Source organism: Macaca mulatta, chromosome 2, assembly GCF_049350105.2.
Source record: "Macaca mulatta isolate MMU2019108-1 chromosome 2, T2T-MMU8v2.0, whole genome shotgun sequence".
In the NCBI taxonomy this organism is placed as follows: Eukaryota; Metazoa; Chordata; class Mammalia; order Primates; family Cercopithecidae; genus Macaca; species Macaca mulatta.
In genome coordinates this window covers 31,317,342-31,341,058 of record NC_133407.1, presented here as the reverse complement: position 1 = coordinate 31,341,058, position 23,717 = coordinate 31,317,342, and the positions used below count along the sequence as shown (strand labels likewise).

Below are 23,717 nucleotides of genomic sequence, written 5' to 3'. Positions count from 1 at the left end.
GGCTCTAGTGGAAAATGAAACCCAGAAATGTACAGGAACACAAAGCTCTCTTTAGAGGCAAGGACCTAGAAGACACTCAGAAGCTCTTCTGCAAACACCAAAGAGACACGTGAACCCATTCCAGAACCCTGGCACCATCTTGGCAGGGAGAAGAGACAGAGTAGAGAAACTAAGTGTGGGCACTTGCTCAGAAAAAAATGGTTAGTCTATAAGAGACTGAGTTGTCTTTAACTGGCAAGTTCAAGGCCTTTGATTATCATTGGTGGGGATGAAGTTTTAGAGCACAATTTCTGTACACGTGAGTTTAGGGACATAGATTTATCATCCCAATACAGAAGTATCAGTGTCTGCACAAGATCTTCCCAAATCATTTTGGCCCCATTGCCTGAAAAACCTGTGAACCAGGAAGTCCTAGTCATGCCCTGTTTTGCTGTGAGCCTCTCACAGATCCATCTATTCAAGAGTAGAAGTGGTGGTGCTTGCAGGGGTAAGTTGAGAAGGGGAGTGGTGGTGAAGGCAAAAGCTGTGATAGGGACCACAGTTTAAGGAGGCACCTGGAACACATCATGGAGCCACTGTCCCTGTTTAGACTGTCTACCTATGGGCTTCTTTTAGTTGTGGGAAAAAAAAGTAACCTCCTGATTTGTCTATTTTTTGGAGGGGGATGCAGGTTATGTTATTAGCAGCTGTATTCATTTTCTAGAGCTGCTGTAACAGAGTACTACAAACTGGGTGGCCTAAAACAACAGAAATGTATTCTCTGTCAGTTCTGGAGGCTAAGTCTGAAATCAAGCTATTGGCTATTGGCAGGGCTACGCTTCCCCCAAAGGTTCTAGAGAATTCCTCCTTGACTCTACTTAGCTTCTGGTGGTTGTCAACAATCCTTGGCATTCCTTGGCATTCCTTAGCTTGTAGATGCATTGCTCCAGTCTTTGCATCCATCATCACACGGCATTCTCCCTGTATGTCTGTTATCGAACTTCCCCTCTTAAGGACACCAGCCACTAGATTAGGGTGAGCCCTAATCTAGTATGATCTTATCTTCACTGAACTACATCTATAAAGACCCCATTTCCGAATAAGGTCACATTCACAGGTGCCAGGTGTCTCACCATAAGTTCAGATGAGACAATATTGGACCTAGTACAGCAGACCTAGTACAGCAGCCAGACTGCCTAATTGTAACACAGGATGAAAGCATCCAGTTCCTCCAATAAAAGACAATGCAACCTACTAATCTTGTCCTGCATGCAGAATTCAATGCTCTGGCCTGATGTCAAGACAGCTGCAGAAAGCAGTGCAGAGTGGGTTCACCCAAGAAGAGGGAAGAACTCAGAGCTGTGGTATCACCACCAGCATACCCTCATCTAGCAATTCTTTAGCCTTAATTTATGGACTGAGTCAAGGACCACCTTTTAGGACCTGATGAAAATGAGGACCGTCTCCCCTGAAAACCAGGACCATCTCCCCTGGTTAAGTGAACTGTTCACTTAATTTCAGGGATAAACCTTTTTTTTAAATCAGCTGAGCTGACTAGGCTCACTTTAAGAAATCCAGGGTAAATTCAAATTAAAACAAAAGGGCACCTTCAGAGGCTGCTAAATGTTTTGAATACAAGAATTTACATTTTACTAAGAGTACTGACCATGTAAATCCTTTCCCTAACAGTTCCCCTATATAAGGTAGCACTTACAAGCATTCTACTTACATATAACCTCCTAGTCACAAATCTACTGTTTTAAGTAAGTTACATCTGCATGTAAAAGTAGAAAAACTTAATGATGTCTTTCCATGACTTAAAATGTTTACATTTCCAACGTAAAATACAATTCTCCTCATAGCCAAAGGCAGAATAAATTTTGCTATAAAGGCTCTTTCTCTTTGTTTCTGTGTAAAAGGAAGATTACACTCTTTATAATCTCCTCACATTTAAGTATAATGTATTATAAATGTTGGAGCACTGAAACTAAAGAGGAAAATGTCACATAACTAACCACTTCTGTGGAAATTACACACAAAAATCTCATTCACCTAACAACCCCATGGTGATGCCACTATTTTTAATGGAATGTCAGTGCCACAGAAATAGATCTCTAACTCTAAGGGTAATGAAAATGGTAAACAAACCACTTTCCCAATTTCTTAAAAACTTAACTTTTTCAATGCTAGAATAAAAGTGTTTTCAACTAAATGTTTTAAATGGCTGGTGCAAAAGGTAACATAAGCCTTATTTGGTGGTGGTGAGGGGGTGAGTAGAAAGGGGACAAAAGCAGAACATCTGGCTTTAACAGAGGTGGAACTGGGCAAGGCGTTTAACCTCCGTGTGCCTGAGGGGTAATAACAGCATCCTCCTCATAGGATGACTGTGAAGAAACAGGGAGACAGCACAGGTCAAGTGCTTAGCACCACACCTAACCCACTATGGAAGCTCCGCACCCAGTAGTTTTCATTTCTACGTGCCACGTTACCTCACTGACTATCTCAGCAACCCTTCTAGTTGAGAGCCATCAACATATTACAGAAAAGGAAGCCAAGGCCAGAAATGCCAGGTCTGTTATTTGAGGTCTCACGACTTGAAAGTGAGGCAACTGGGATTAGATTTCAGATCTTTCAGACTCCTGAGCTCCCTGATTATGTGTATGGCACTGATGAAGGGACTAGAGATATGAAGAGGCACAGGATGGGATATTGGCACTGACTTGATTGCCTTGAGATATAGTGCCTTTTATTCCATGGTGGAACTGACTGAAGTGAGGTCAGCCAGAAACAGGCAGTTACCTATACGCAAAACAGACTGTACAATCATTTCTATCAGAGAGCATTTTGGAGCACTGGCAACGGTAACAAAGGGCTTGGGTTTTGATGACCTTGAGATATGATCTTCTGTATGTCACTAAACCCATCAGTGAGATGCGGGTAATACCCATCTCAGAAGGTTGCTGAGAGGATTAGATGAGATAATCAAAGCCTTCTATTTCTGCATACTGTCTTGCAATTATTATTATTGCTTACTATGTTTCCTCCTCCCTTGATTCCTTAAATATTCAGATATCTGGATTCTGTTTTTTGAGGCTTTCTCATCTCTGACAGGAATTTAGTTACCCTGACCTTTAACAATCTCATGTAAGGGACTGCAGTAGACTCTAAAGAGGAACTATGCACACTGTTATAAAATAGAGAGGTCGGATTAAGGGAGGTAGGCCCAGTGTGACAGTGGCTTAAGAGGTGGCCATTAGTCAGAAAGAGGGGCAGACCTGTCATTTGTCACTACTGGCTTTTATTGAACATTGACAAAGGGATGTCTGTGCACAGGGTGTGTGCCATAGTTGTCCAAACCCTAGGAGAAGGCATCAAATTCATCATGCAACCTCCAGTACATGGTGTGTATCTTTGTGTGTCCTTGCAAATCCATTCCCCCTCCTAGAAGTCCCTCCCATCTTCCCTATAACGACATGTCCTGCCTTTTCTTCAAAGTCCCCCTCGAACTTGCCACATCTAAGCGTCGGCTTCCCATTAGCAGTCTTCCCTCCAATAGCACCTCGTTGTTGGGTCCCTCTTGCTTTCTCTCTCACTCTTGGACAATAATTCAATGATGAGGCTCAGAGACTGAATGCTTCCTGAAACTGCACTGTTCTACCTGGCACCAAAGGTGCCAGGCTCTAAATATGGTGCTCAAGGTGTTCAGGTTCTAAATATGGCGCTCTATTCAATGTATTCCTATCACTTTAAAACCCCACTGCTCCTTGCTAATGTTTCTGAAATCACTAGTACTCTGGGGGAGAACCTGATTTTCTTCATGTGAAGCTATGCATCAGTGTAGGTATTCCGGAAGAAGTATATTCTCTCCTGCTCTCTCTCCCTACTTTGAAATTTTACTTAACTTTTACATATACACTGAATTCAATTTCAATTTCAGATTACCACTCCCCACTTCACCATTCCCCTAGAACCTTTTTTTTTTTTTGAGATGGAGTCTCGCTCTGTCACCCAGGCTGGAGTGCAGTGGCATGATCTCAGTTCGCTGCAACCTCCGCCTCCTGGGTTCAAGCAATTCTACTGTCTCAGTCCCCTGAGTAGCTGGGATTACAGGCGTGCGCCACCACGCCTGGCTAATTTTTGTATTTTTAGTAGAGACAAGGTTTCACCATGTTGGTCAGGCTGGTCTCGAACTCCTGACCTCGTGATCTGCCCACCCCGGCCTCCCAAAGTGCTGGGATTAGAGCCACCGCGCCCAGCCAGAACCTGTTTTTACATGAGAGAGCAGGTAATTGGCTAAGTGACCAATGTGAGGCAAGGGCCTTCCTGCTACCATTAGGGCTGATTTTTACCCCTAAGGAATAAATGTAGGTGAGACATATCCCAGATGAAGATTTAAGAGATACTAATATGATTAACCAGATCTTAGATTGAGAAGTGGTAGGGGCAGGTGAAGAGAAATAACATTCACTGATGGTCTATTAAGAGCCAAGTTAATTTTCTTAAAAAGCAAAATGAAGATTGCACAGAAATATAATCAAGGATCCTCTTTGGCATCCAGCTGCCAGAATGGCTGAAGACCCAAAACTCAGCACTGGGAGAGGAACATTACTTAGGAAAATCTACGGGTAAGACTAGGCAAATTTGCATATTACACTAAAGACAATTCTTGAGGCCAATAAAGTTATCTTAAGTGAACTGAGTAAGCGTGGCATAGAGTTCTGAATCTTTACTGATCTCTACTATTTGGCATATTATTCTCCTAGCACTTATCACCCTGTGCACCAGAGAGTAATATGGAAGCATGACACCTCCCAGTAAAATCTGTCCTAATCGTGATACGGCTGTGACTTTAGAGTCAACCAAAAAAGGAGACTACATATATTTTTAAACTTGAAAGGTCTCTAAGTTCCAGTAATGGTTAGATGCCTTTGGCAGAATATGTACTTCTAAAAATAAAAACAGAAATATAGTTGATGCCTTGGTAATATGAAATAATCTGGGGTTTTGCCATCATGCCCTTATTTGGGAGCTATGAGACAGGACAGCAGTTTGGGTATGACTGCCTTAAAATTACATCATTTAGTCAAATAAGACTCTTTGAACTGGGCTTAAGATAAATATATATGTTGTGAATTTCAGGCCAAAAAGGTTTTGCTGACATGAGGACTGAGTGAAAGTTAAGTGCTATTCTGCAGCTAGAATGTAAACATGGTCCAAGGCAATGAACATCAGCTTTTAAATCTTGGGCTTCATCTCCCCCTGCTCATATGCTCTTGTCCTCAGCATGAGATGCTTGTGGTGGCCCCAAAGTCCTTGAGCTATCAAGCAATTGGTAGTAAGCCTGTTTCCACAGATGATGAGGTAGATGAGTTTTGTGGCTGTTGGATCATTAGCTAAAGAAAGTTGGGATTGGAGAACATGGAGAGGCAGCCTGGTATGAAAGGATGAAAATAGGCTGCAGGATCAGACAGAGCTGGGACTGAATCCTGCCTGGTTCTGCTATTACCTAGCTGTGAAACCTCCCACCAAGTATGTAAGGCACGCTGAGTCACAGTTTCCTCCACTGTACACTAGGGATACTCTCTCTCAACTTGCAGACTTACTGGGAGATTAGAGATACTGTTTGTGAAGTACTTGGCACTCAATGCGGCACATAGGAACTAATAGCAGTTGCTATTGTATGTGACAGGTATATAAACTTCATCCTACTGTTGTGTTAAATGCTCTACCATGAATGAAATGACACAAAGGACATTTGCCCCTTTCAAACTGGGAAAGCTGGTGAGTTGGTGTATTTTGGTCTTCTATAGTAGAGTCTTGCCTCCATAGCAAAGCTGCCAAGTATGACTATAATTGTTAGAAATGACCAAACTTTTATTTAGATATTACGCTGGAAACCATCATTTTCAGCAAACTAACACAGGAACAGAAAACCAAACACTGCATATTCTCACTCATAAGTCAGAGTTGAACAATGAGAGCACATGGACACAGGGAGGGGAACATCATACACCGCTACCTGTCGGGGGTGAGGGGCTAGGGGAAGGATAGCATTAGGAGAAATACCTAAGTAGATGACGGGTTGATGGGTGCAGCAAACCACTATGGCATGTGTATACCTATGTAACAAACCTGCATGTTCTGCACATATATCCCAGAACTTAAAGTATAATTTAAAAAAAGAAAGAAATCCAACAAGACTATTAACCAAAAAAGTCTCTTCCTTACTGAATTAGAAGAATAAAGGCATCACTGAAAAGCTTGGAGCCTAAGTAAGGCTTGTCCTTAGTGGGAATGCCACCCCCCGTGGGAGTGCTACAATGCCAAGGCAGCCACTGGGGGCCACCGTGGTCACCCTTCGATATAGCCTGCAATATCTACATAGAGCAGTTAAAAGAGAAAGAGAGAAAAACCAAAATGCTGATACACTTTGAATTCAGAGTAAGTTTACCAAAGATGATGGACTTGGTATTATATATTTTTTTTTTTAAAAAGAAAGAAAATAATTCAATTTGGGTTCCTCCTGTGGAAAAGCATATAAGAAAAAGGGAAAGAACCAGAAAATGGAAAGCAAAATGATAAAAGTTGGACAGCCTGTACTGAGGCCCCATTACTGGAGTGGTGGCATCCTGGCCTGAAGAGGGATAAGGTAGTGTGTAGTTTGCTAAGTTTTTCTAAATAGGTATAGGGTTGGTATAAGGAAGATGCTGACCAATTGTTGCAAGTCTTCCAGTGATAAAACCAGGGGCAAACAGCTTCAACTAGAACAAGGTGATGGAGGCTGAAAAAGAACTTCTGAATTTCAGAGGATTGCAGGCTACATCAGAATGCTATGGGAGGTAGTGGGCTCTCTGCCCACAGAGTTTAGGTGCACACATGCTTGAAGAATGGGGTTATGAATATGTTAACAGGTTTATGAATATATTAGCTGAATCCAGTCTAAATAATTTCTCTTACTCCTTACTGCTCAGAATCTGTCAAGGGCCAGTAACAGCAAGTTATTCGAAGTCTGTTAGAAATGGAGAAGTTCAGGTCCCACATCAGACCTACTGTATCGGAATCCTGTTGAGATGGCATTTAAAATTTTTTTTTTATTTTTAAAGTTTTGCTAGTACACAGTAGGTGTATATATTTTTGGGTTACATCAGATATTTTGATATAGGCATGTAATGCATAATAATCACGCCAGGGTGAATGAGGTATCCATCACCTCAAGCGTTTATCCTTTGTGTTACCATCATTCGACTTTCTATCTCCATGAGTTCAATCGTTTTTATTTTTAGATCCCACAAATAAGAGAGAACATGAAAAGTCTGTCTTTCTGTGCCTAGCTTATTTAATATAATGACCTCCACTTCTATCTATGTTGTTGCAAATGACAGGATCTCATTCTTTTTATGGTTGAATAGTGCTCCACTCTTTTTTTTTGAGATGGAGTCTTGCTCTGTCGCCCAGGCTGGAGTGCAGTGGCGTGATCTTGGCTCACTGCAAGCTCCACCTCCTGGATTCACGCCATTCTGCCTCAGCCTCCTGAGTAGCTGGGACTACAGGTGCTCACCACCATGCCTGGCTAATTTTTTGTATTTTTGGTAGAGACGGGGTTTCACCATGTTAGCCAGGATGGTCTTCATCTTCTGACCTCGTGATCCACCCGCCTCAGCCTCCCAAAGTGCTGGGATTACAGGCGTGAGCCACCGCGCCCGGCCTAGTGCTCCATTCTTTTTATGTACCACATTTTCTTTATCCATTCATCTGTTGATGGACACTTAGGTTGCTTCAAAATCTTAGCTATTGTGAACAGTGCTAAAAAAACATAGGAGTGCTGGTATCTCTTCAATATACTGATTTCCTTTGCTTTTGGGTATATACCCAGGAATGGAATTACAGGATCATATTTTTAGTTAGCTCCATTTTTAGTTTTTGAGAAACTTCCAAACTGTTCTCCATAGTAATTGTACCAATTTATGTTCCCACCAACAATGAACAAAGGTTCTCTTTTCTTTATTTTATTTTTTTAGAGATAGGGTCTTGCTCTCTCACCTAGACTGCAGTGCAGTGGCATGAGCATCCACCACCTCCCGGCACAAGTGATCCTCCCAGCTCAGCTTCCTGAGTAGATGGGACTACAGACACGTGCCACCATGCCCAACTAATTTTTAATTTTTTTTAAAAATAGAGACTGGGTCTCACTATGTTGTCTAGGCTGATCTTGAACTCCTGAGCTTAAGCAATCCTCCCTCCTTGGCCTCCCAAAGCACTAGGATTATAGGCATGGCCACGCTGGTCAGGGTTCCCTTTTTGGAGATGTCATCTTGATATGTTGCACAGGCTGGAGGGCAGTGGTTATTCACAGGCCAGATCACCAGCACACTGTACCCTCAAACTCCTGGCCTCAAGTGACCCTCCCACATCAGCACTCCCAGTAGCTGAGACTACAGGCTCGTGCCTCCAACATTGGACTCCAGAATCTTCATTTTTAACAAGATCTTCAGGTGAAGTGTATCCTTTCCTCCTATAGAGGACTCTGCTACCCACAATAAAAAGCAGTATTTAAAATTCTTAAAATAATCATGACATAGTGTAGTTGACAGAGAGAAAGCTGTCTGGTGATCACATTTTCTTTCTCACTTTTTCAAATGTCATTTGTTAATTGCCTTATTGAACATTTCCAAAGATATTCGTTGAAAGTTGTTTTTATAAACATCAGAAAATTAAGTTTATGAAGTTCTTACGGAGGCAAATAAACTGATGTTCAAAACTGGCCTCCTTTTTCAGCTAATTCATGCATAAATATTATGACAAGTACAACATCAGTTACGATGGGTGCAATAAAATAACGTAAGATTTGAAATCCTACTACTGATTCAAGTGTGGCCTCAGTAGACTAATTAGTGAAAGAGAAGCCAAGGACTGGATTCAGGTCTGGACTCTCATTGCCAGCTAGCTGGCTGTGTCACTGACCCTTCCTGGGTCTTGGCTTCCTCATCTGCGAATAAAGAACACCTAGGTTGATTTCTAGGGCTTTTACATCTTTAATATTCTAAGATCCTAAGAGTTACAGTACTCTCAACAGAAGCACAGGAAATCAAATTTTCCTTAATTAATTGCATTTAACCATCTCATTATCTGTATGACTCATCAATGAAAGGGCAAGCTGCTGGAAACTAAGGTGTCCAAATACCAAACAGATGAATGGAAACACCTCCATTGGGAGCAGGAGGGTTAGGGCATTAGAGCCCAGAAGGATGAGCAGCTCATAGATTCCCTGCAAACAGCTGGCAGCTCAGCCCAGCTGCTCACAGATCAGACTAGCGTAGGCTGCTCACCCACGTGCAATTATGTGTGAAGTATGGCATATCTAAAAATGGCCTAAGCTCAGCCACAGAGATTAATACTGTCAATGGCTTTCAACTCACTGTCAGGGTGACAAGAAGGGGAGTAACCATAGCAACAGAAAAATCAACATGTAAAAAACCTCTTCTAAAGCCGACAGGAAAAGTTTACGTTTAATAAAACATATTTTCAATTCCCGTCTCTAAACCTTTGAATTCAAATAATTCCATCACTTGGAGGTAATAAAATTAGAATTTTGGTAGTTTTGGCAACACAAATGGCCTTCTAGTTTTGGGTTCCAAAACTGTGAGGAAATACTGTTAACCTGTCAATTTTATTATCTCTATAATTAAAGGGCCATTTGAACAAATGTCATTAAATAATTTTTAACTGAAAAGATTTTCTCTATATTTGTTCTGCTATCAGTTATAAAAACAGCCTTGAAGAGTACTTGACATTTTAAGAGACTTATTGCATATGTGACAAAAACATAGGGTGACACAGTTCAGAGCAAAGATACAGAAGCAACCTAAGTGTCCAGCAATGGACGGATGACTGGATAAAGAAAATGTGCTACATATATAAGATGGAGTACTATTCAGCCATAAAAAAGAATAAAATCATGTCTTCTGCAGCAACACGGATGGAACTGGAGGCCATTATGCTAAGTGAAACCACTCAGAAATAGACAAATTCTGCATGGTTTCACTTATAAGTGGGAGCTAAATAATGTGTATATATGGACATAGAGTGTGGAATAATAGACACTGGAAATTCGGAAAGGTGGGAGGGTGGTGAGGGATGAGAAATCACTTAATGGGTACAATGTACACTATTTGGGTAACGGTCCCACTAAAATCCCAGACTTCACCACTGTGCAATATATCCATGTATCAAAACCACATTTGTACCCCTTACATTTATACCAAAAAAAAAAAAAAAGAAAAGAAAATATAAGGTGTTATGGAGTTCTCTTGATATGAATGGAACTTTGTGAAAATAATTAACATTAGGAAAGGATCCGGAGAAGTAACTTCTACTGTAAGTTTCTGAGACAGCTCTCACAGCCACCTCGGTAGCCTGTACCCCAGTGCATAATGGAGGCTCAGCAGCCCTTATGTCAGTAAGTGCCCCAGAGGCATCATTAAGTTCTGACATAGCTATTCTTGCTCAAGGAGCTCATGCACCTCATCTTAGAACTAGCACATTTCACGTTCCAGCATCATTTTGCATCATTTGATAGAGGAATATTCAGTTGGGTATTGGGAAACATGGTACTAGTCCAGCTCTTCAGCTAACCAGTTGTAGGCCTTGGACAAGTTATTATTCAGCTCTATGGCCATGGGCTGAAAGAGTCTCTCAGATTCTTCCCTGAGAAGAGACAGTTAAAGAGTTAAAGGGAAAGAGGAGACGACTTGTGTTTAATACCCACTTTGGGCCATTCCCAATACTAGGGTTTAAAAATATTTTTTGGCAAGGAACTGGCAAGATAGATGGAAATGTCAAGTACATGTGTTGACATATGAGGACACATTCATAAGCAGGCTGAGCTAAGGGATAGGGCCTGGGTTCAACCCTAGATCTGTTTGATGCCACATGAGGTTGTCTGTTTCTCAGATATCACTTCACCACCTTTACAACTGGCTCTGCCTGCTGTGTATACAGGTTGACCCCTGAGTGCTAGTTACATGCACTGAAGCCATCCACAGATTTTCAGGGCATGTCTTCTATTTTCTAAGCATAGAAGATTAGGTCCCTTGGAAAGTCCCTCTATAATCTTCCTCTTACCTAGGCAACCACTGTAACAGTATTTTCATACCAAATGTATACCATTTTGCCATCTGTGTTTATCACCTAATAATCTATCACTAACATCTACTTATGTTAATAAATAATTTAATCTTTATAAAGATTGAATTATATTATATTTATTATATTCAATTCCTTACTAATGAATATTTTAGTCCTTCTAATTTTGTTCTCCTTTAATAATCAGAAAGAGAAATACATCTATGGAAAAAATAAGGGTATTAAAATAATTTTTAAGAAGCCACAATATGTTAAAGAACAAATCGAGAGCATCAAGTCAACTTAATCTTCATGTTTTCCTTAAATCTTTGCTTAGAATCAAAGTTGCCTACAATCTAGGAGCATCTTTTAATTAACCATTGTTATATTATACATTTGAACTGAAATGCATCTGTGGGCCTTGGGGCCAGGAATTCTTGGTAGCATCCCTGAATCCCACTTTAAAAATGAGGTCATGCTATTTATATGAGGGAAAAAAAATAAACAGTTATGTGAACGAGTTCTGGCTGAAAGTGAAACATACACACAAAAACAAATCTAGTTTTGTGGTTAGTTGAAAATTCACAGCTGGTATAGGCTTTTCTTTCCATTTTAATTAAAGTGTTTCCCCCTCCCATGCAATGAGAAAATGCTCTTTTAGTGCTGATTGAAAGACCAAAGTCAGAGCAAAAGCTGTTTGAAAATTCCGAGGCTTAAGTTAAGCTGCTTTAAAAGCTGCTATGTGTACCAAACAACTTCGAAATTTCCTAACAGGATTTTGTAGAGTTCCAGTAAATCTTTCTCCCCATCACTTCTTTGCTCTCTTACTTTGGTGAAAACTAAAGTCAAGTAACGCAAAGGTCATCCAAGTAGACAGAAAAGCAAAAACTATATATTCATGTTAAAATTAAAATTATATGTAAATAAGTAACCATAATTAGTCATATACAACTATATAAACTATCTGTTTATTAGTTCTTTCTGATGTATTTTATAGTGCAATGATATTAGATAAGATTCATGTAAAATTAGGTCTGTAACTTATTACCCCCATTTTCCTAAGAGAAAGATAATGAGTTTTTTTTTAATTACTATTTTCTTCTTTTCTCTTTCCTCCCTTTGCTTTGTTCCCCATTTCCTACTTAGCTCTTTAAACGCAACTTTTACTTGCCCTTTACCAGACACTCTCTACAGGGCAAGCTTACCTAACTATGTGCTTGCTTAGAAGCTCCTGGACTGGAAATCTCTCCCACCCAGAGATTTCTTTGAGACAACAGTCAATTTACAACCTCAAGTACGCCCGAGATGAAACTCTCCCCCCACTGGAGAGTATCTCAGATATCTAACAGTCACTTTACAACCTAACTCTGCTTATGCTGGCACCAGCTTAACCACCTGGAAGATAAGGCACTGAAGCCACTGACATAGACCTTTACCTGCTCACTCCTTCCCTCATTTGCTGTTCATGCCAAGTCCCCCTTTAAAAGCCTCTGTTTTCTGTCCCCAAAGTGAGGTGGTACCTTTAAGCGAAGGGGTCTGTACTTCTTTATTCTATAGCTAAGCTATAGAATAAAAAGTCTCCTTATACCAGAACTCACTCTTGTTATCTGGACTCTGCAAGTGGTAAGTGACTGAACTGGTGACTTTTTATAGGTCTATATGAATTTTTAAAAATGATGGTCAAGCAGCTTTATTTATTAATAAATAAACAGAGTGGATCAAATGTGACAGGGGTAATGTTTCTTGCTGTGATGACAGATACTACCCTATCAATCATCTACCGGGGTTTCTCCTGCTGTTTTTCCCTCTTGAGCCCTTTCCCTGCAGGAGTGGTTGAGATGCTAGGAACACGGCTGAGGGTAGAACAGGACACAGCCAGCTGCTAATAAGACACTGTCAGGCAGCCAGCCACTTAGATCAGCATCTCTCCAAATCTTTTAAGAGAACATTTATTATTTTATTGAGGCCAGTATGGTTTAGGCTATACCCAAATGACAGCCATTGTTACTTGTAATGGCTTAGAGCTTGTTGGGGGGTTTGAAGGCAGAGAGTTTACCTCCAACGAAGGCCCCAGAGGCTTTGGTGGATTCTCTTTGGTTTCTCCTCACAGGTGGGATGCATCCTGATTTCTTACAATACCTGGTATTGCCATTTCTTGACACTACAGAGCAGCACATTGGCCATTTCCATGAGTACATGTCTTAGTTTCCTAATTTATTCATAAATTACCAATCTTACTGGACAGTGAAGAAACAAATGCTGCCCATAAATGGTCTAAAAAAATAGTAAAATGGTGCATGACAGAAACTTTTGTAAGCAGCATGGAGTTACTGAAGTGATTCATACGTGAGTCAGCATAAGGTATCTCTAATACGAGATACAGAACCTTTACAAATGCAGAGCAGTGCCTGAAGACTTTCCAGTGGGACATGCAGGACCCACATGCAAAATGAACTTCAAACTGGGACATTTCTTAGAATATAAGCACAGTCAGAAGTAAGAAAAGGTCATGCATTTCAGGCAGGTGGTTAAAAAACACATTTTTATAAAAAAAAGAATTGTCAAAATAATAATCACATTAGTGATTACTGACACGTTGGCACAGCAGTATAGCTGATTATTTGATCTTGAAAACTCAATATTTCATTTTGGTTTGAGGTAAACAGACATTTACAAAGGGCACAGGAGTTGAGATTTGTAGTCAGATTGCTTTTAAAGAATTTTTAAATTTTATTATTTTTGTTTAGACAAAGAGTCTCACTCTGTCACCCAGGCTGGAGTATAGAGGCCCAATCACAACTTGCTGTAACCTCAAACCCCTGGGTTTAAGCAAAGTCTTCCCATCTCAGCCTCTCGAGTAGCTGGAACTATAGGCACATGCCACCGTGCCCAGCTAATTTAAAAAAAAAAAATTTTTTTTTGTTTTGTTTTTGTTTTGGTAGAGACACGGTCTCACTATGTTGCTCAGGCTGGTCTCAAATTCCTGGTCTCAAATCTTCCCACCTTGGCTTTCCACAGTGCTGGGATTATAGCTGTGAGCCACTGCATCCAGCTTGCTTGATTTTGAATTTCCACTCAATTTACTAATGATATAATCTTCGGGCATTTTCTTAATCCCTCTATGCCTTGGTTTCCTCATCTATATAATGTAGAGAGTAATTGTACTTCTATTATATGGCTGTTGTAAGGATTAAATAAGGTAATTCATGTAAACAGCTTAGCACAGGACCTAGAACAAAGTAATGCTAGTGGCTATTATTGTAATGACTCTTATCATTCCCAGGGCCAAAGTAATTCACTTACCAAGATGAGTGTCCATCACCTTTGCACAGTATTTGCACATGGCATCCAGGTCATTCAACTGTCCTTGAAGGAAGGAAATTTGGGCTTCTAATTCTTCTTCCTAAAGTAAAGGGATAAACATATGGAAATTTTTTAGAGATTGTCCAATAAAATCCCCATAGTTTTCTAAATGATCTAGACTAGTTTAAAGCAGCATGATACCTTTTTAAACCTAGACAAATCAAAACAGCAAATAAAAACAAAATCACAACTGCCACCGCCAACAAAATAAAAAAAGGGTAAAATGGAAAATTTTAAAGGTCTGGACTTTTCCTAATTGAATTCGAGCTTTAGGCCATGTGTAAAGTTATAGTTAGATTGCATATACAATCTTGCATTGCATAGATTTGCATATACAACCTTGTATTTAAAAAGCACACAATATATCTTCAATAAGCATTGGGCAACACAAATTAAGAGGGCAATTTGGATTTCAGTGAACTATACTTCCTAAGCAGTTGGTACAAAAACATTGCATCTTTTTCACACATTTGCAAAACCAAAGATTTCCCTTTTTATAAGACAAATCTGTAAGCCTGGAACCTGGACTCTGTTTTAAAAAAAAAAAAAAAAAAAAAAAAAAAGAAAGAAAAAGACATATCTCATCATTTTCTAGACAATGATAATCTGATAATTTCTTAACATGTGAGATTTCCTAAAGCGCTTGGAAAAGTTTTGCCTCAGCAGCCCATAAATTGTTGCTCCTCTCTCTTGATATGACACTAGCATATTTCATTTATTTGTTTGTTTCTAGGAAAAAGTACTCTAGGTTGAATAATTATCTAAGTTAAATTACCTAAAAACAATGTAACTGTAACAAAAGGCTGAAGTCTTTTTTTTTTTTGTTAAGGAAAAGATAATATAAGCAAAAAGTTTCCCAAGGAAATTTGGAGGGTTATGGGAGTTTTTTTTTAAGAGAAAAAGAATAATCCTCATCATTTAGGATACTCTAAACAAAGCTAGCTGGAATACAAAGAAAGGATATTGCCAGAGCTGGAGTAGGCTACAAAATTGATTTTCCAGTCTTAGATCTACTTGTCCTTTTGCATAAGAATCCTCTGTATCATTAAAAAAGAAGGAAAGAAAAACCTACTAAGGTATCCTTTCTCTTTGAGAAAGAGTATAATTTGACTTGTACATGGAAATTAATAGTTGAAAAGGTTACTTGTAGATATATCCCATTTTAACAATAGGCACATGTAGCACTGCAAATTATTGTTTTTAACTGCTGTCTCAAGAGCTAGCTCTTAGGAATAGGCATTGAAACACTTGACACAGAAAACAGACGTAGTGCTGTGCGCGGTGGCTCATGCTTGTAATCCCAGCACTTTGAGAGGCAGAGGCAGGCAGATCACTTGAGGTCAGGAGTTCGAGACCAGCCTTGTCAACATGGTGAACCCCTGTCTCTACTAAAAATACAACAAATTAGCTGGGAGTGTTGGTGAGCACCTGTAATCCTAGCTACTCAGGAGGCTGAGCAGGAGAATCGATTGAACCCGGGAGATGGAGGTTGATGTGAGCTGAGATCATGCCACTGAACTCCAGCCTGGGTGACAGAGCAAAACTCTACCTCAAAAAAAAAAAAAAGAAAGAAAGAAAATAGACATAGTAGTAGCAGCACTAACCATGTTCTTTATATATCCTACAAGTGTAGTAGCCTCTCCTCCAATACTCAAATAAGAACAAATACTTCCAGAAGAAGCTTAGCCAAAGGATAATTAGAAGTAATTTTGGAGAGGTGGGGTTATCTTCCTAACTCTGCAGCTGAGCATTAAGGTAGAAAAGGATGGGGTGTTTCAGGGCTTTTCTCTACTTCTTTTTCTCATTTGTTTCTGCACAGCCTTGAATTTCCCTGGTTGTCACAGGAAACTAGGAATTAGAGAAAGAAGGCTACATCTGCTGTTTAATAATGGTTGTGCTTAGTCTCCAAAGATGGCCACCATCAATTTCTTCCCTCCCTGACTATGCATGTTGCTTTATTCATTACAAGGTTGTATGTATTCCCCCTGTCCTTGAATCTGGACTGGTCTATGACCTGCATTGATCCAGAGCATGTAGCCTAAGTCAAACTGCTAATTTTGAGCTAGTTTAAGGGGCCTGCCAGCTTCTGCTTTCATTAGAAGCTAGCTACCATGCTGTAAAGAAGTTCAGGCTACAATACTGAAAGAAAGGAGAGAACATACAGAGAAAAAGAGGGCACATGAGAAGCACAGAAGTTCTAGACATGTGAATAAAGTTTTTCTGGACTTTTCAGCCTGAGCCAGCTGAAGCCGGCCTAGTAAGTGACCCAGTCAAGACCCTTCCTGGAGCAGAAGAAGAGCCTGAGCCCTGCTCAAATTCCTGATCCACAGACCTATGATGGGGGTACTAGATTTTGGAGTAGGTTTGTTATGCAGCAATAGACAACAGAAATAGAGGCAGAATGAAAACAACATTAACTTAGCATATGGCATGAGGAAACGTAAGTTCTATTCCTGGTCCTGCCATTAATAAGTCACGGGACCTTAAGTAATTCTCTGTCCACTCTGGACCTAAATTCAGTACTCTCAGGTGAATGCAAAAGTTAGACGCTTTGCTTCCAAGGAACTTACAAACTAGTAAATGGAATAAGAAAGTTATATGGTCCCGGTCTACTCTACTGAACCATTAACCTTTTTAGTTTGCGGCAGACACAAACCCCAATTAGCTGAGTCTAGAACTGTACCGAGGCCAGAGTTTGATAGTCTTTTAAAAAGAGAGGGCCAATCTGTGGCCTGTGTTTCGCCTTACAAGTGGCTACCAATTGGGGTGCTGATAGCCCGGAGTGGACCAAGGGCACAAGGAATGCAGTGCTTCTTGGTTTAAAAACTTCTCCTCTGTTTATTCCATGCATTAGTTTAATTTGGATTAGCCACCACTTCTTTTAAAACACGAAAGCCGTTGGGAGCTTTGATACTCAGCAGTCATTCCTACCTGAATGGATTTATTTTCTTTTGCAAAGGAAATCAAACTGGGAAGGAAGAACTTAGAAGACACGCTTTAGAGGACGTAGGCACAGTCTGTTGGCAGTGAGGTGTTGAACAGCTGGTGGAAAGTATGAGCTTAAAGAGGGCCTCTTTCTCAAAACATTTTATTCCTCTAGCAGGAACATTACTGTAATAAAGACTGTGATGAGACTGGGGCCCTCTAACCTGTATAGTTAATGGGGAAGTCCTAAGAGTGTAGCAGTCCAGGGCACTTGCTGGGCAAATATGCAGGGATATAAAAACACAAATTTCCAAGTCTGCAATTTTTGCTTAGGGCTCTGGTGGCAGCCACTGAAGTGCATCTTGAATACTTAAACCCCAAGTAGATCTTGATACAAACAGAATCTGTTTGTCTCAATATAAACACATGGAAAAAGGCAACTTTGAATCAGTTAAACCTTCTTTTTCAAAGGGATGGTTATATAAAAGCCGAATATGTGAGATAAAAGAGGACTACTCTGGTTGAAGCAGGTTGAGGTACCAAGAACCTCATCCATAGTCTGAAATCTAATGTATTATCCTCTAGAGTTTGCTTAATCTTAAAACATTTCTAAACCCTTCAACTATCACTCAGACTTTATAAATAGAAATGGAATCACTTGGAGGCAAAAGGGTGGCTTGTCATTTATTCTTCACTATATTATATAATTACAGATAAAAGAAAGAGCCAAGAATCAAGCTTCTAAAACTGTGGGAACTGACTTTACATTTTTATCTTTTCTCATCCTCCACACTCCTCCCAACTAACAATGCTTTAGACATTGACAGCTTTAGTTATGTGTTTTCATTAAATTGGTCCTCTGTAATAAAAATGCTTGGCTAATTGCCTTGAGGTTTTATGAAACCAACCAGTTACCAGTTAGTGTAATTATGTGTAAATAAGACACTGAAGATAAATGTTTATTATATTTACTTTTATGTGTATGTCCTGCCTTCCATTATAGGAGGGCGTAGGGTGGGGAACAAAGTAATGCTGAAATAGACACACCTGGGTTCACATCCTATTTTTCTCAGTTATTAGCTGTATAATCTTGGACAAGTTCCTTAATTTCTTGGTCTACGCAACCCAACCTGGAAGGATTGGGGGAGAACAAATGGGAACATATGGAGAACATAGCATCTGGCACAGAGCAGACACTCGATAAAGGTAATTATTCTTTCTTTAGAATTTTTTTTTTATAATCAAGTTCAGACAGTGAAGTGGATTTAAATACAAAGTTTTATGATTCACTGTTGGAAAACAGGCTTTAAAACGTTTACATAGCTTAGCCCAGAAAGATTAGCTTAAGAGCCCATCACCGTCTTAAGCTCTGGATAGCAAATTAATGTGCAAGGCAAGAAACTGATAGAGGAGGATAAAGTTAGGCCACGTGTAGACTACAGCGTGCAACATCACCAATCGTAATTGGTGCCCTATAGCAAAGGACCAGAAGATGAGGGCCAATCTATCAGAAGAGAAAAATAACTAGCATCAAATCCCTTTACATTGATTGTAATATACCAGACACTGAGCTTTGCTGTATTAAAATGTTTACTCTTCACACAAACTTCTGAGGTATATTCTCTCATTATCTCCTACATAAAATATGGTCTACTCCTCTGTAAGCCACATTCTCTGGAAGTGTATGCTAAGGTTTAGATAGCTCTTTGAGAACCCAAGTCACTTGGCCTGCTACTCTCATTTCTTCCCTGTGTACACATTCCTTCCTATGCTCCATTACTATGGTCCTTCCCATGAACGATCCCATATTTCAGTTTCCTCTACCTGAGATTCACCAGTTGTAATGCTGAGTCCTAATGCCAAATTGCTTATTAAATTGTTTTCCTTCAAAAACATACAGATATGACTGGCTGTGTTGTTTTGTTGTTTGTTGAATGATTTTCTTTTTGACTAAATAATCTGAAGAAATCGTTTTTTGAATTTGCTTTTTTTTTTTTTTTTTTTTTTTTTTTGAGACGGAGTCTCACGCTGTTGCCCAGGCTGGAGTGCAGTGGCGCGATCTCGGCTCACTGCAAGCTCCGCCTCCCGGGTTCCCGCCATTCTCCTGCCTCAGCCTCCTGAGTAGCTGGGACTACAGGCGCCCGCCACCGCGCCCGGCTAATTTTTTGTATTTTTAGTAGAGACGGGGTTTCACAGTGGTCTCGATCTCCTGACCTTGTGATCCGCCCGCCTCGGCCTCCCAAAGTGCTGGGATTACAGGCTTGAGCCACCGCGCCCGGCTTGAATTTGCTTTTTAATAAGTGGTGTTTCTACTATCATTCTGCCCCAAATAGTTGATGCATCATTATACTTCTATTTAAATGTTATGTATCTCAGTTGTTTAAATTTAATATATCAATTTTATTAAATAGTTCAATGTGTTCCTGCTACTTCTTTGTTAAAAAGAGGACAAACTTTCATAGTTTATTATTTATTCACATATTAATTTATTCAAAAATGATGTTCATTTGCATCGTGTTAGGCCTTGTGAGAAATACAATAATGACTAAAACATGGCCTCTGATTTCTAAAAATTTAGAGGATGGTCAAACCTGCACAGAAAGCCAAGAGAGGTATAAGATAAGTTCTGTAAAAGAGACATGAGAGAGGACTTCTCACAGTTCTGGAAAGGGAAGATGATTTCAATTTGTGTATATGGAAAGGAAAGGAGGTTTTCTAGTATTTTTGAGGGGTCCTGAAGAAGGAGAGTCTTGTCTTAGACAAAATAATAAGGAAATATGTTTTAGGAGGCAGGAAAGTATGGCACCCGGGCAAAGAGGCAGTCACTGAGCTGAGCCAGAACATGGGCATAGTATGAGCTGAGGTTCAGCAGAAAGGCTTCCCTTCCTTTTCTGTTCATCCCTGTTGCATTTTCACTTCATATAATTATGTTTTCAGGGTTGGGGTTTGACATGCAGACTGCTGTGGCCACTGCCCCCAACACACACCATGCTGACAGATGATTATTCAGGCTGCAGTGGTGTTTTTGTCCATGGACTAATTCAAACTCCAGGGGAATAGTGAGGCAGGAATGGCACTGAGGTGGAGTTCTGCTTAGCTTCTAAGTGGGTGTCCTCAGAACACAAGAGAAGCAGACAAGGGAACCAACACTAGCTGTAGGCAGCAGGAACAGGCTAAATATAGCAACCAGAAGACAGGAAAGACGCCCAGTCTTTCTCGAGCAGATGGGTGAACAAGAAGTGGGAAGTAAAGGAAACGGAAAGTCTCAAGGAGAAAAAGTGGAAAGGCCACGGATGTTCGGAGGAAGCTGTGGTGTACACAAGGGCAAAACACATACACGGTGTGAATGAAATCCAAGTCAGAAGCATATGGTATCAGCAGAGGAAGATACCACCAGAAAAAAATGGAAGAAGAGCACAAAGAAGACTTTTTAAGAGTATTAAAATAAGTGGCATGAGGTGTGAAGCTGTACAGCCATACTGGTGAACAAGTTGGAATATAAATCACAAGCCTTAAAATCAGTATATACTAGGCTTGACACTTACCTTCTCTGTGATTCTGACCAGATAGCAAAGTTCTTTGAGCCTCAGTTTCCTGTTTACAAAATGGTGATAATGATAGCTTCTACCTCATGTGCTTGTTGGAGGACTGAATTTAAATTACACGAGGTTTTCCAGATTAAATACTTTGCACAGTGGTACATGGTAAACACTCAATAAATGTGAATTTTATTGTCTCTAAATTTTAATATAATTCTAGAAAGTTATTTCAAAGGATTATGAATGCATGCAGAAATAACTCCCAGGGTATTCATCACACATTCAATGGCAACAGGCACACATATGGGCATAGGCACCTCACAGAAATCCTAAATGTCTAATGATGGGTGATTTGGGTAACTTGTGGAACATTTATAAACAGTATGCTATGCAAACCTTATTTGTTATTTATTTATTTTTTGAGACAGAGTCTCGCTCCGTCGCCCAGGCTGCAGTGCAGTGGTGTGATCTTGGCTCACTGTAACCTCCGCCTCCCGGGTTCAAGTGATTCTCCTGCCTCAGCCTCCCAAGTAGCTGGGATTATACTCATCTACTACCACACCCGGCTAATTTTTTAAAAAAACATATTTTTAGTAGAGTCGGGGTTTCACTATGTTGGTCAGAGTTGTCACGAACTCCTGACCTCAAGTGATCTGCCTGCTTCAGCCTCTCAAAATGCTGAGATTATAGGCATGAGCCATCATGTCCAACTTATACAACCTTTAAAAATGTTTTTATAGTAGAACATTTAAGAATAACATATCATATACTAATTGGGAAAACAGGTTACAAAGTACTAGGTAAAGAATGAATTCTGATTTCAAAAAATATATATACATGCATAGAGAAAAAAGAAAAAGGATAGTTCCCAAATAGTTTATGTTGGTTTTCTTCAAATGGTGGAATTATGGGTGATTTTTTCCCTCCTTTTTGCTAATTTTCTGCGGATTTTCTGCAATGAAATTGGATCATATTTTTGTAATAAGAAAATCAAATAATGCAAATAACATAGTAGAGAAGAAAAAAGTGAAAGGTGATTGCCAAGGAAAAAAAAAGATGTAACTGATTCCAAATCAAACTCCAAATAATATTCTATACGCTAAACAAATCTGTACTCTAAACAACACTAAACGGAGAAACTTCTATGAAATCACTTGTAAAAAAGAACGTAAGTAGCATATTTTGTCCCATGTGCAAACCCGGAGTAGTACAGCACTCTTATGGTAAAGGGCTTCCTTCTATATGATTAAAGTGAGAACGTCAGTGGATGCTGCTCTTTATGGGTTGCCTAGAAATAATGTGATTCTTAAAGATATTTTAAAAATAAAGATGCTTACAAATTCCCCAGTAAATAAGAGTTCCCATTTTTGGACAGGATGTAAACAAAAGTTAAATGGAAATGGAAATGGCCTTTAGACATTCTGAACTGAAATTCAAAGCTCAAGATGTCAAATTTATGCTATCCAATTATATCATTTCAGAACTGGAAATGTCTTTAGAGATCATTTATTTCAACCCCTTCTTGTTTACAAATAAAGCAACTTTTACGTGGCTAGGTAGCTGGGCAGTAGCAGAAATCCCACTAGTAGGCGTCCTTGTTTTTCAGCCACTGAAGCACTGCAGTGTCCCACCGCTGACATCCTCACTACCAGGGGACACTGGATTTGTCCCAAGAGGATGGGTTTTCATAACAATCACTGAGCCCTTTTCCTTCTACCCCACATCCTCCTGTACTAGCAATGCTCCTTCCTGACTATGGAAGGCTACAGCAAAGCCACTAAAACCTGAACTCCACAGGACTTTGTATCACTTTTTACTCCTTTAGTTTCCCCCTGAAACTTGGATAAAACCCCTACATTAAAAGATACTGACTCCTTATAATTTATAAAGTTAAAAATTGCATGTGATAAAATTGGTGTGGCCAGGTGAGCCATGAGTCAGGCTTTGTCCAGCCCAGCTCCTCTCTGATTGTGCTGCTTCAGCTGGCTCTAACAGATAGTGATCATTCAAACCCCTTCTCCGCAGCAGCCCAACAAGGGCTGCAGGGCAAGACTACAAGGTCAAGTATAGGGAGAAACCTTTATTTTTTCCTGTAAAAATTTTCTCTACCAAATTGCTACTTGACTTATAGCATATCCCTAGAATTGACAAATTACGTATCAACTCCACATTCTCTTCATTGGTTTACATGCGAAGAGTTCCAAATCTCTTTTTGAAGTCAGGTGTTGGCAGGTTAAAATAATTAATTCAGATCACATGCTTACCGTGGGTGCGACATATGGGGTATGGATTACAAATATTTTAAAAATAGTACATGTGAGGTTCACAAAATTAAGGGAAAGAAATTTCCCGTTATATTCAGCTGTTGCTTATAAGTTTTATTGAGGGAGTAAAAAAGATCTTAATTTCTTACCCCTTTTTATTCTTCGGGTCTACCTGATAAGGCAGAAATTCTTCATTGCCCAGTTATGACTAATAACTTTTTTTTGTAGAAAGTGCTAACCACAGACTCTATTTCCCTCAGTTTTCTTATTTGTAAAATGGGAAGCAATTCTAGCAGTGACCTTATAGCATTGCTTGAGGATTAAAGTAGCTAATACATGTAAAATGCTTAGAACAGAGGACACACTTATAGAAGGTGTTCTATAACTATTAGCACTTAGCCACCGTTTACAAGGAGAACACGCTCACACTAGGATATATTTGAAGTTTGCTTTATATGTAGAAAATCTCATTCCTTATTTGGTATTCAATTAATGTTATTAATATCAATTTTTTTCAATCTTTAAT

At 39.7% G+C, this 23,717-nt stretch overlaps 1 protein-coding gene across 2 annotated transcripts in view; it reads right to left on the bottom strand.

Annotated features, from left to right (window-relative positions):
• The window catches only part of TBC1D5 (TBC1 domain family member 5), a 564,710-nt gene that overhangs the window by 13,574 nt on the left and 527,419 nt on the right, over nucleotides 1-23,717 (bottom strand). For both annotated transcript variants that reach the window (XM_015132185.3, NM_001258153.1), the window contains 1 exon segment: nucleotides 14,404-14,503. In XM_015132185.3, the coding sequence (XP_014987671.1) occupies nucleotides 14,404-14,503 (100 nt within the window).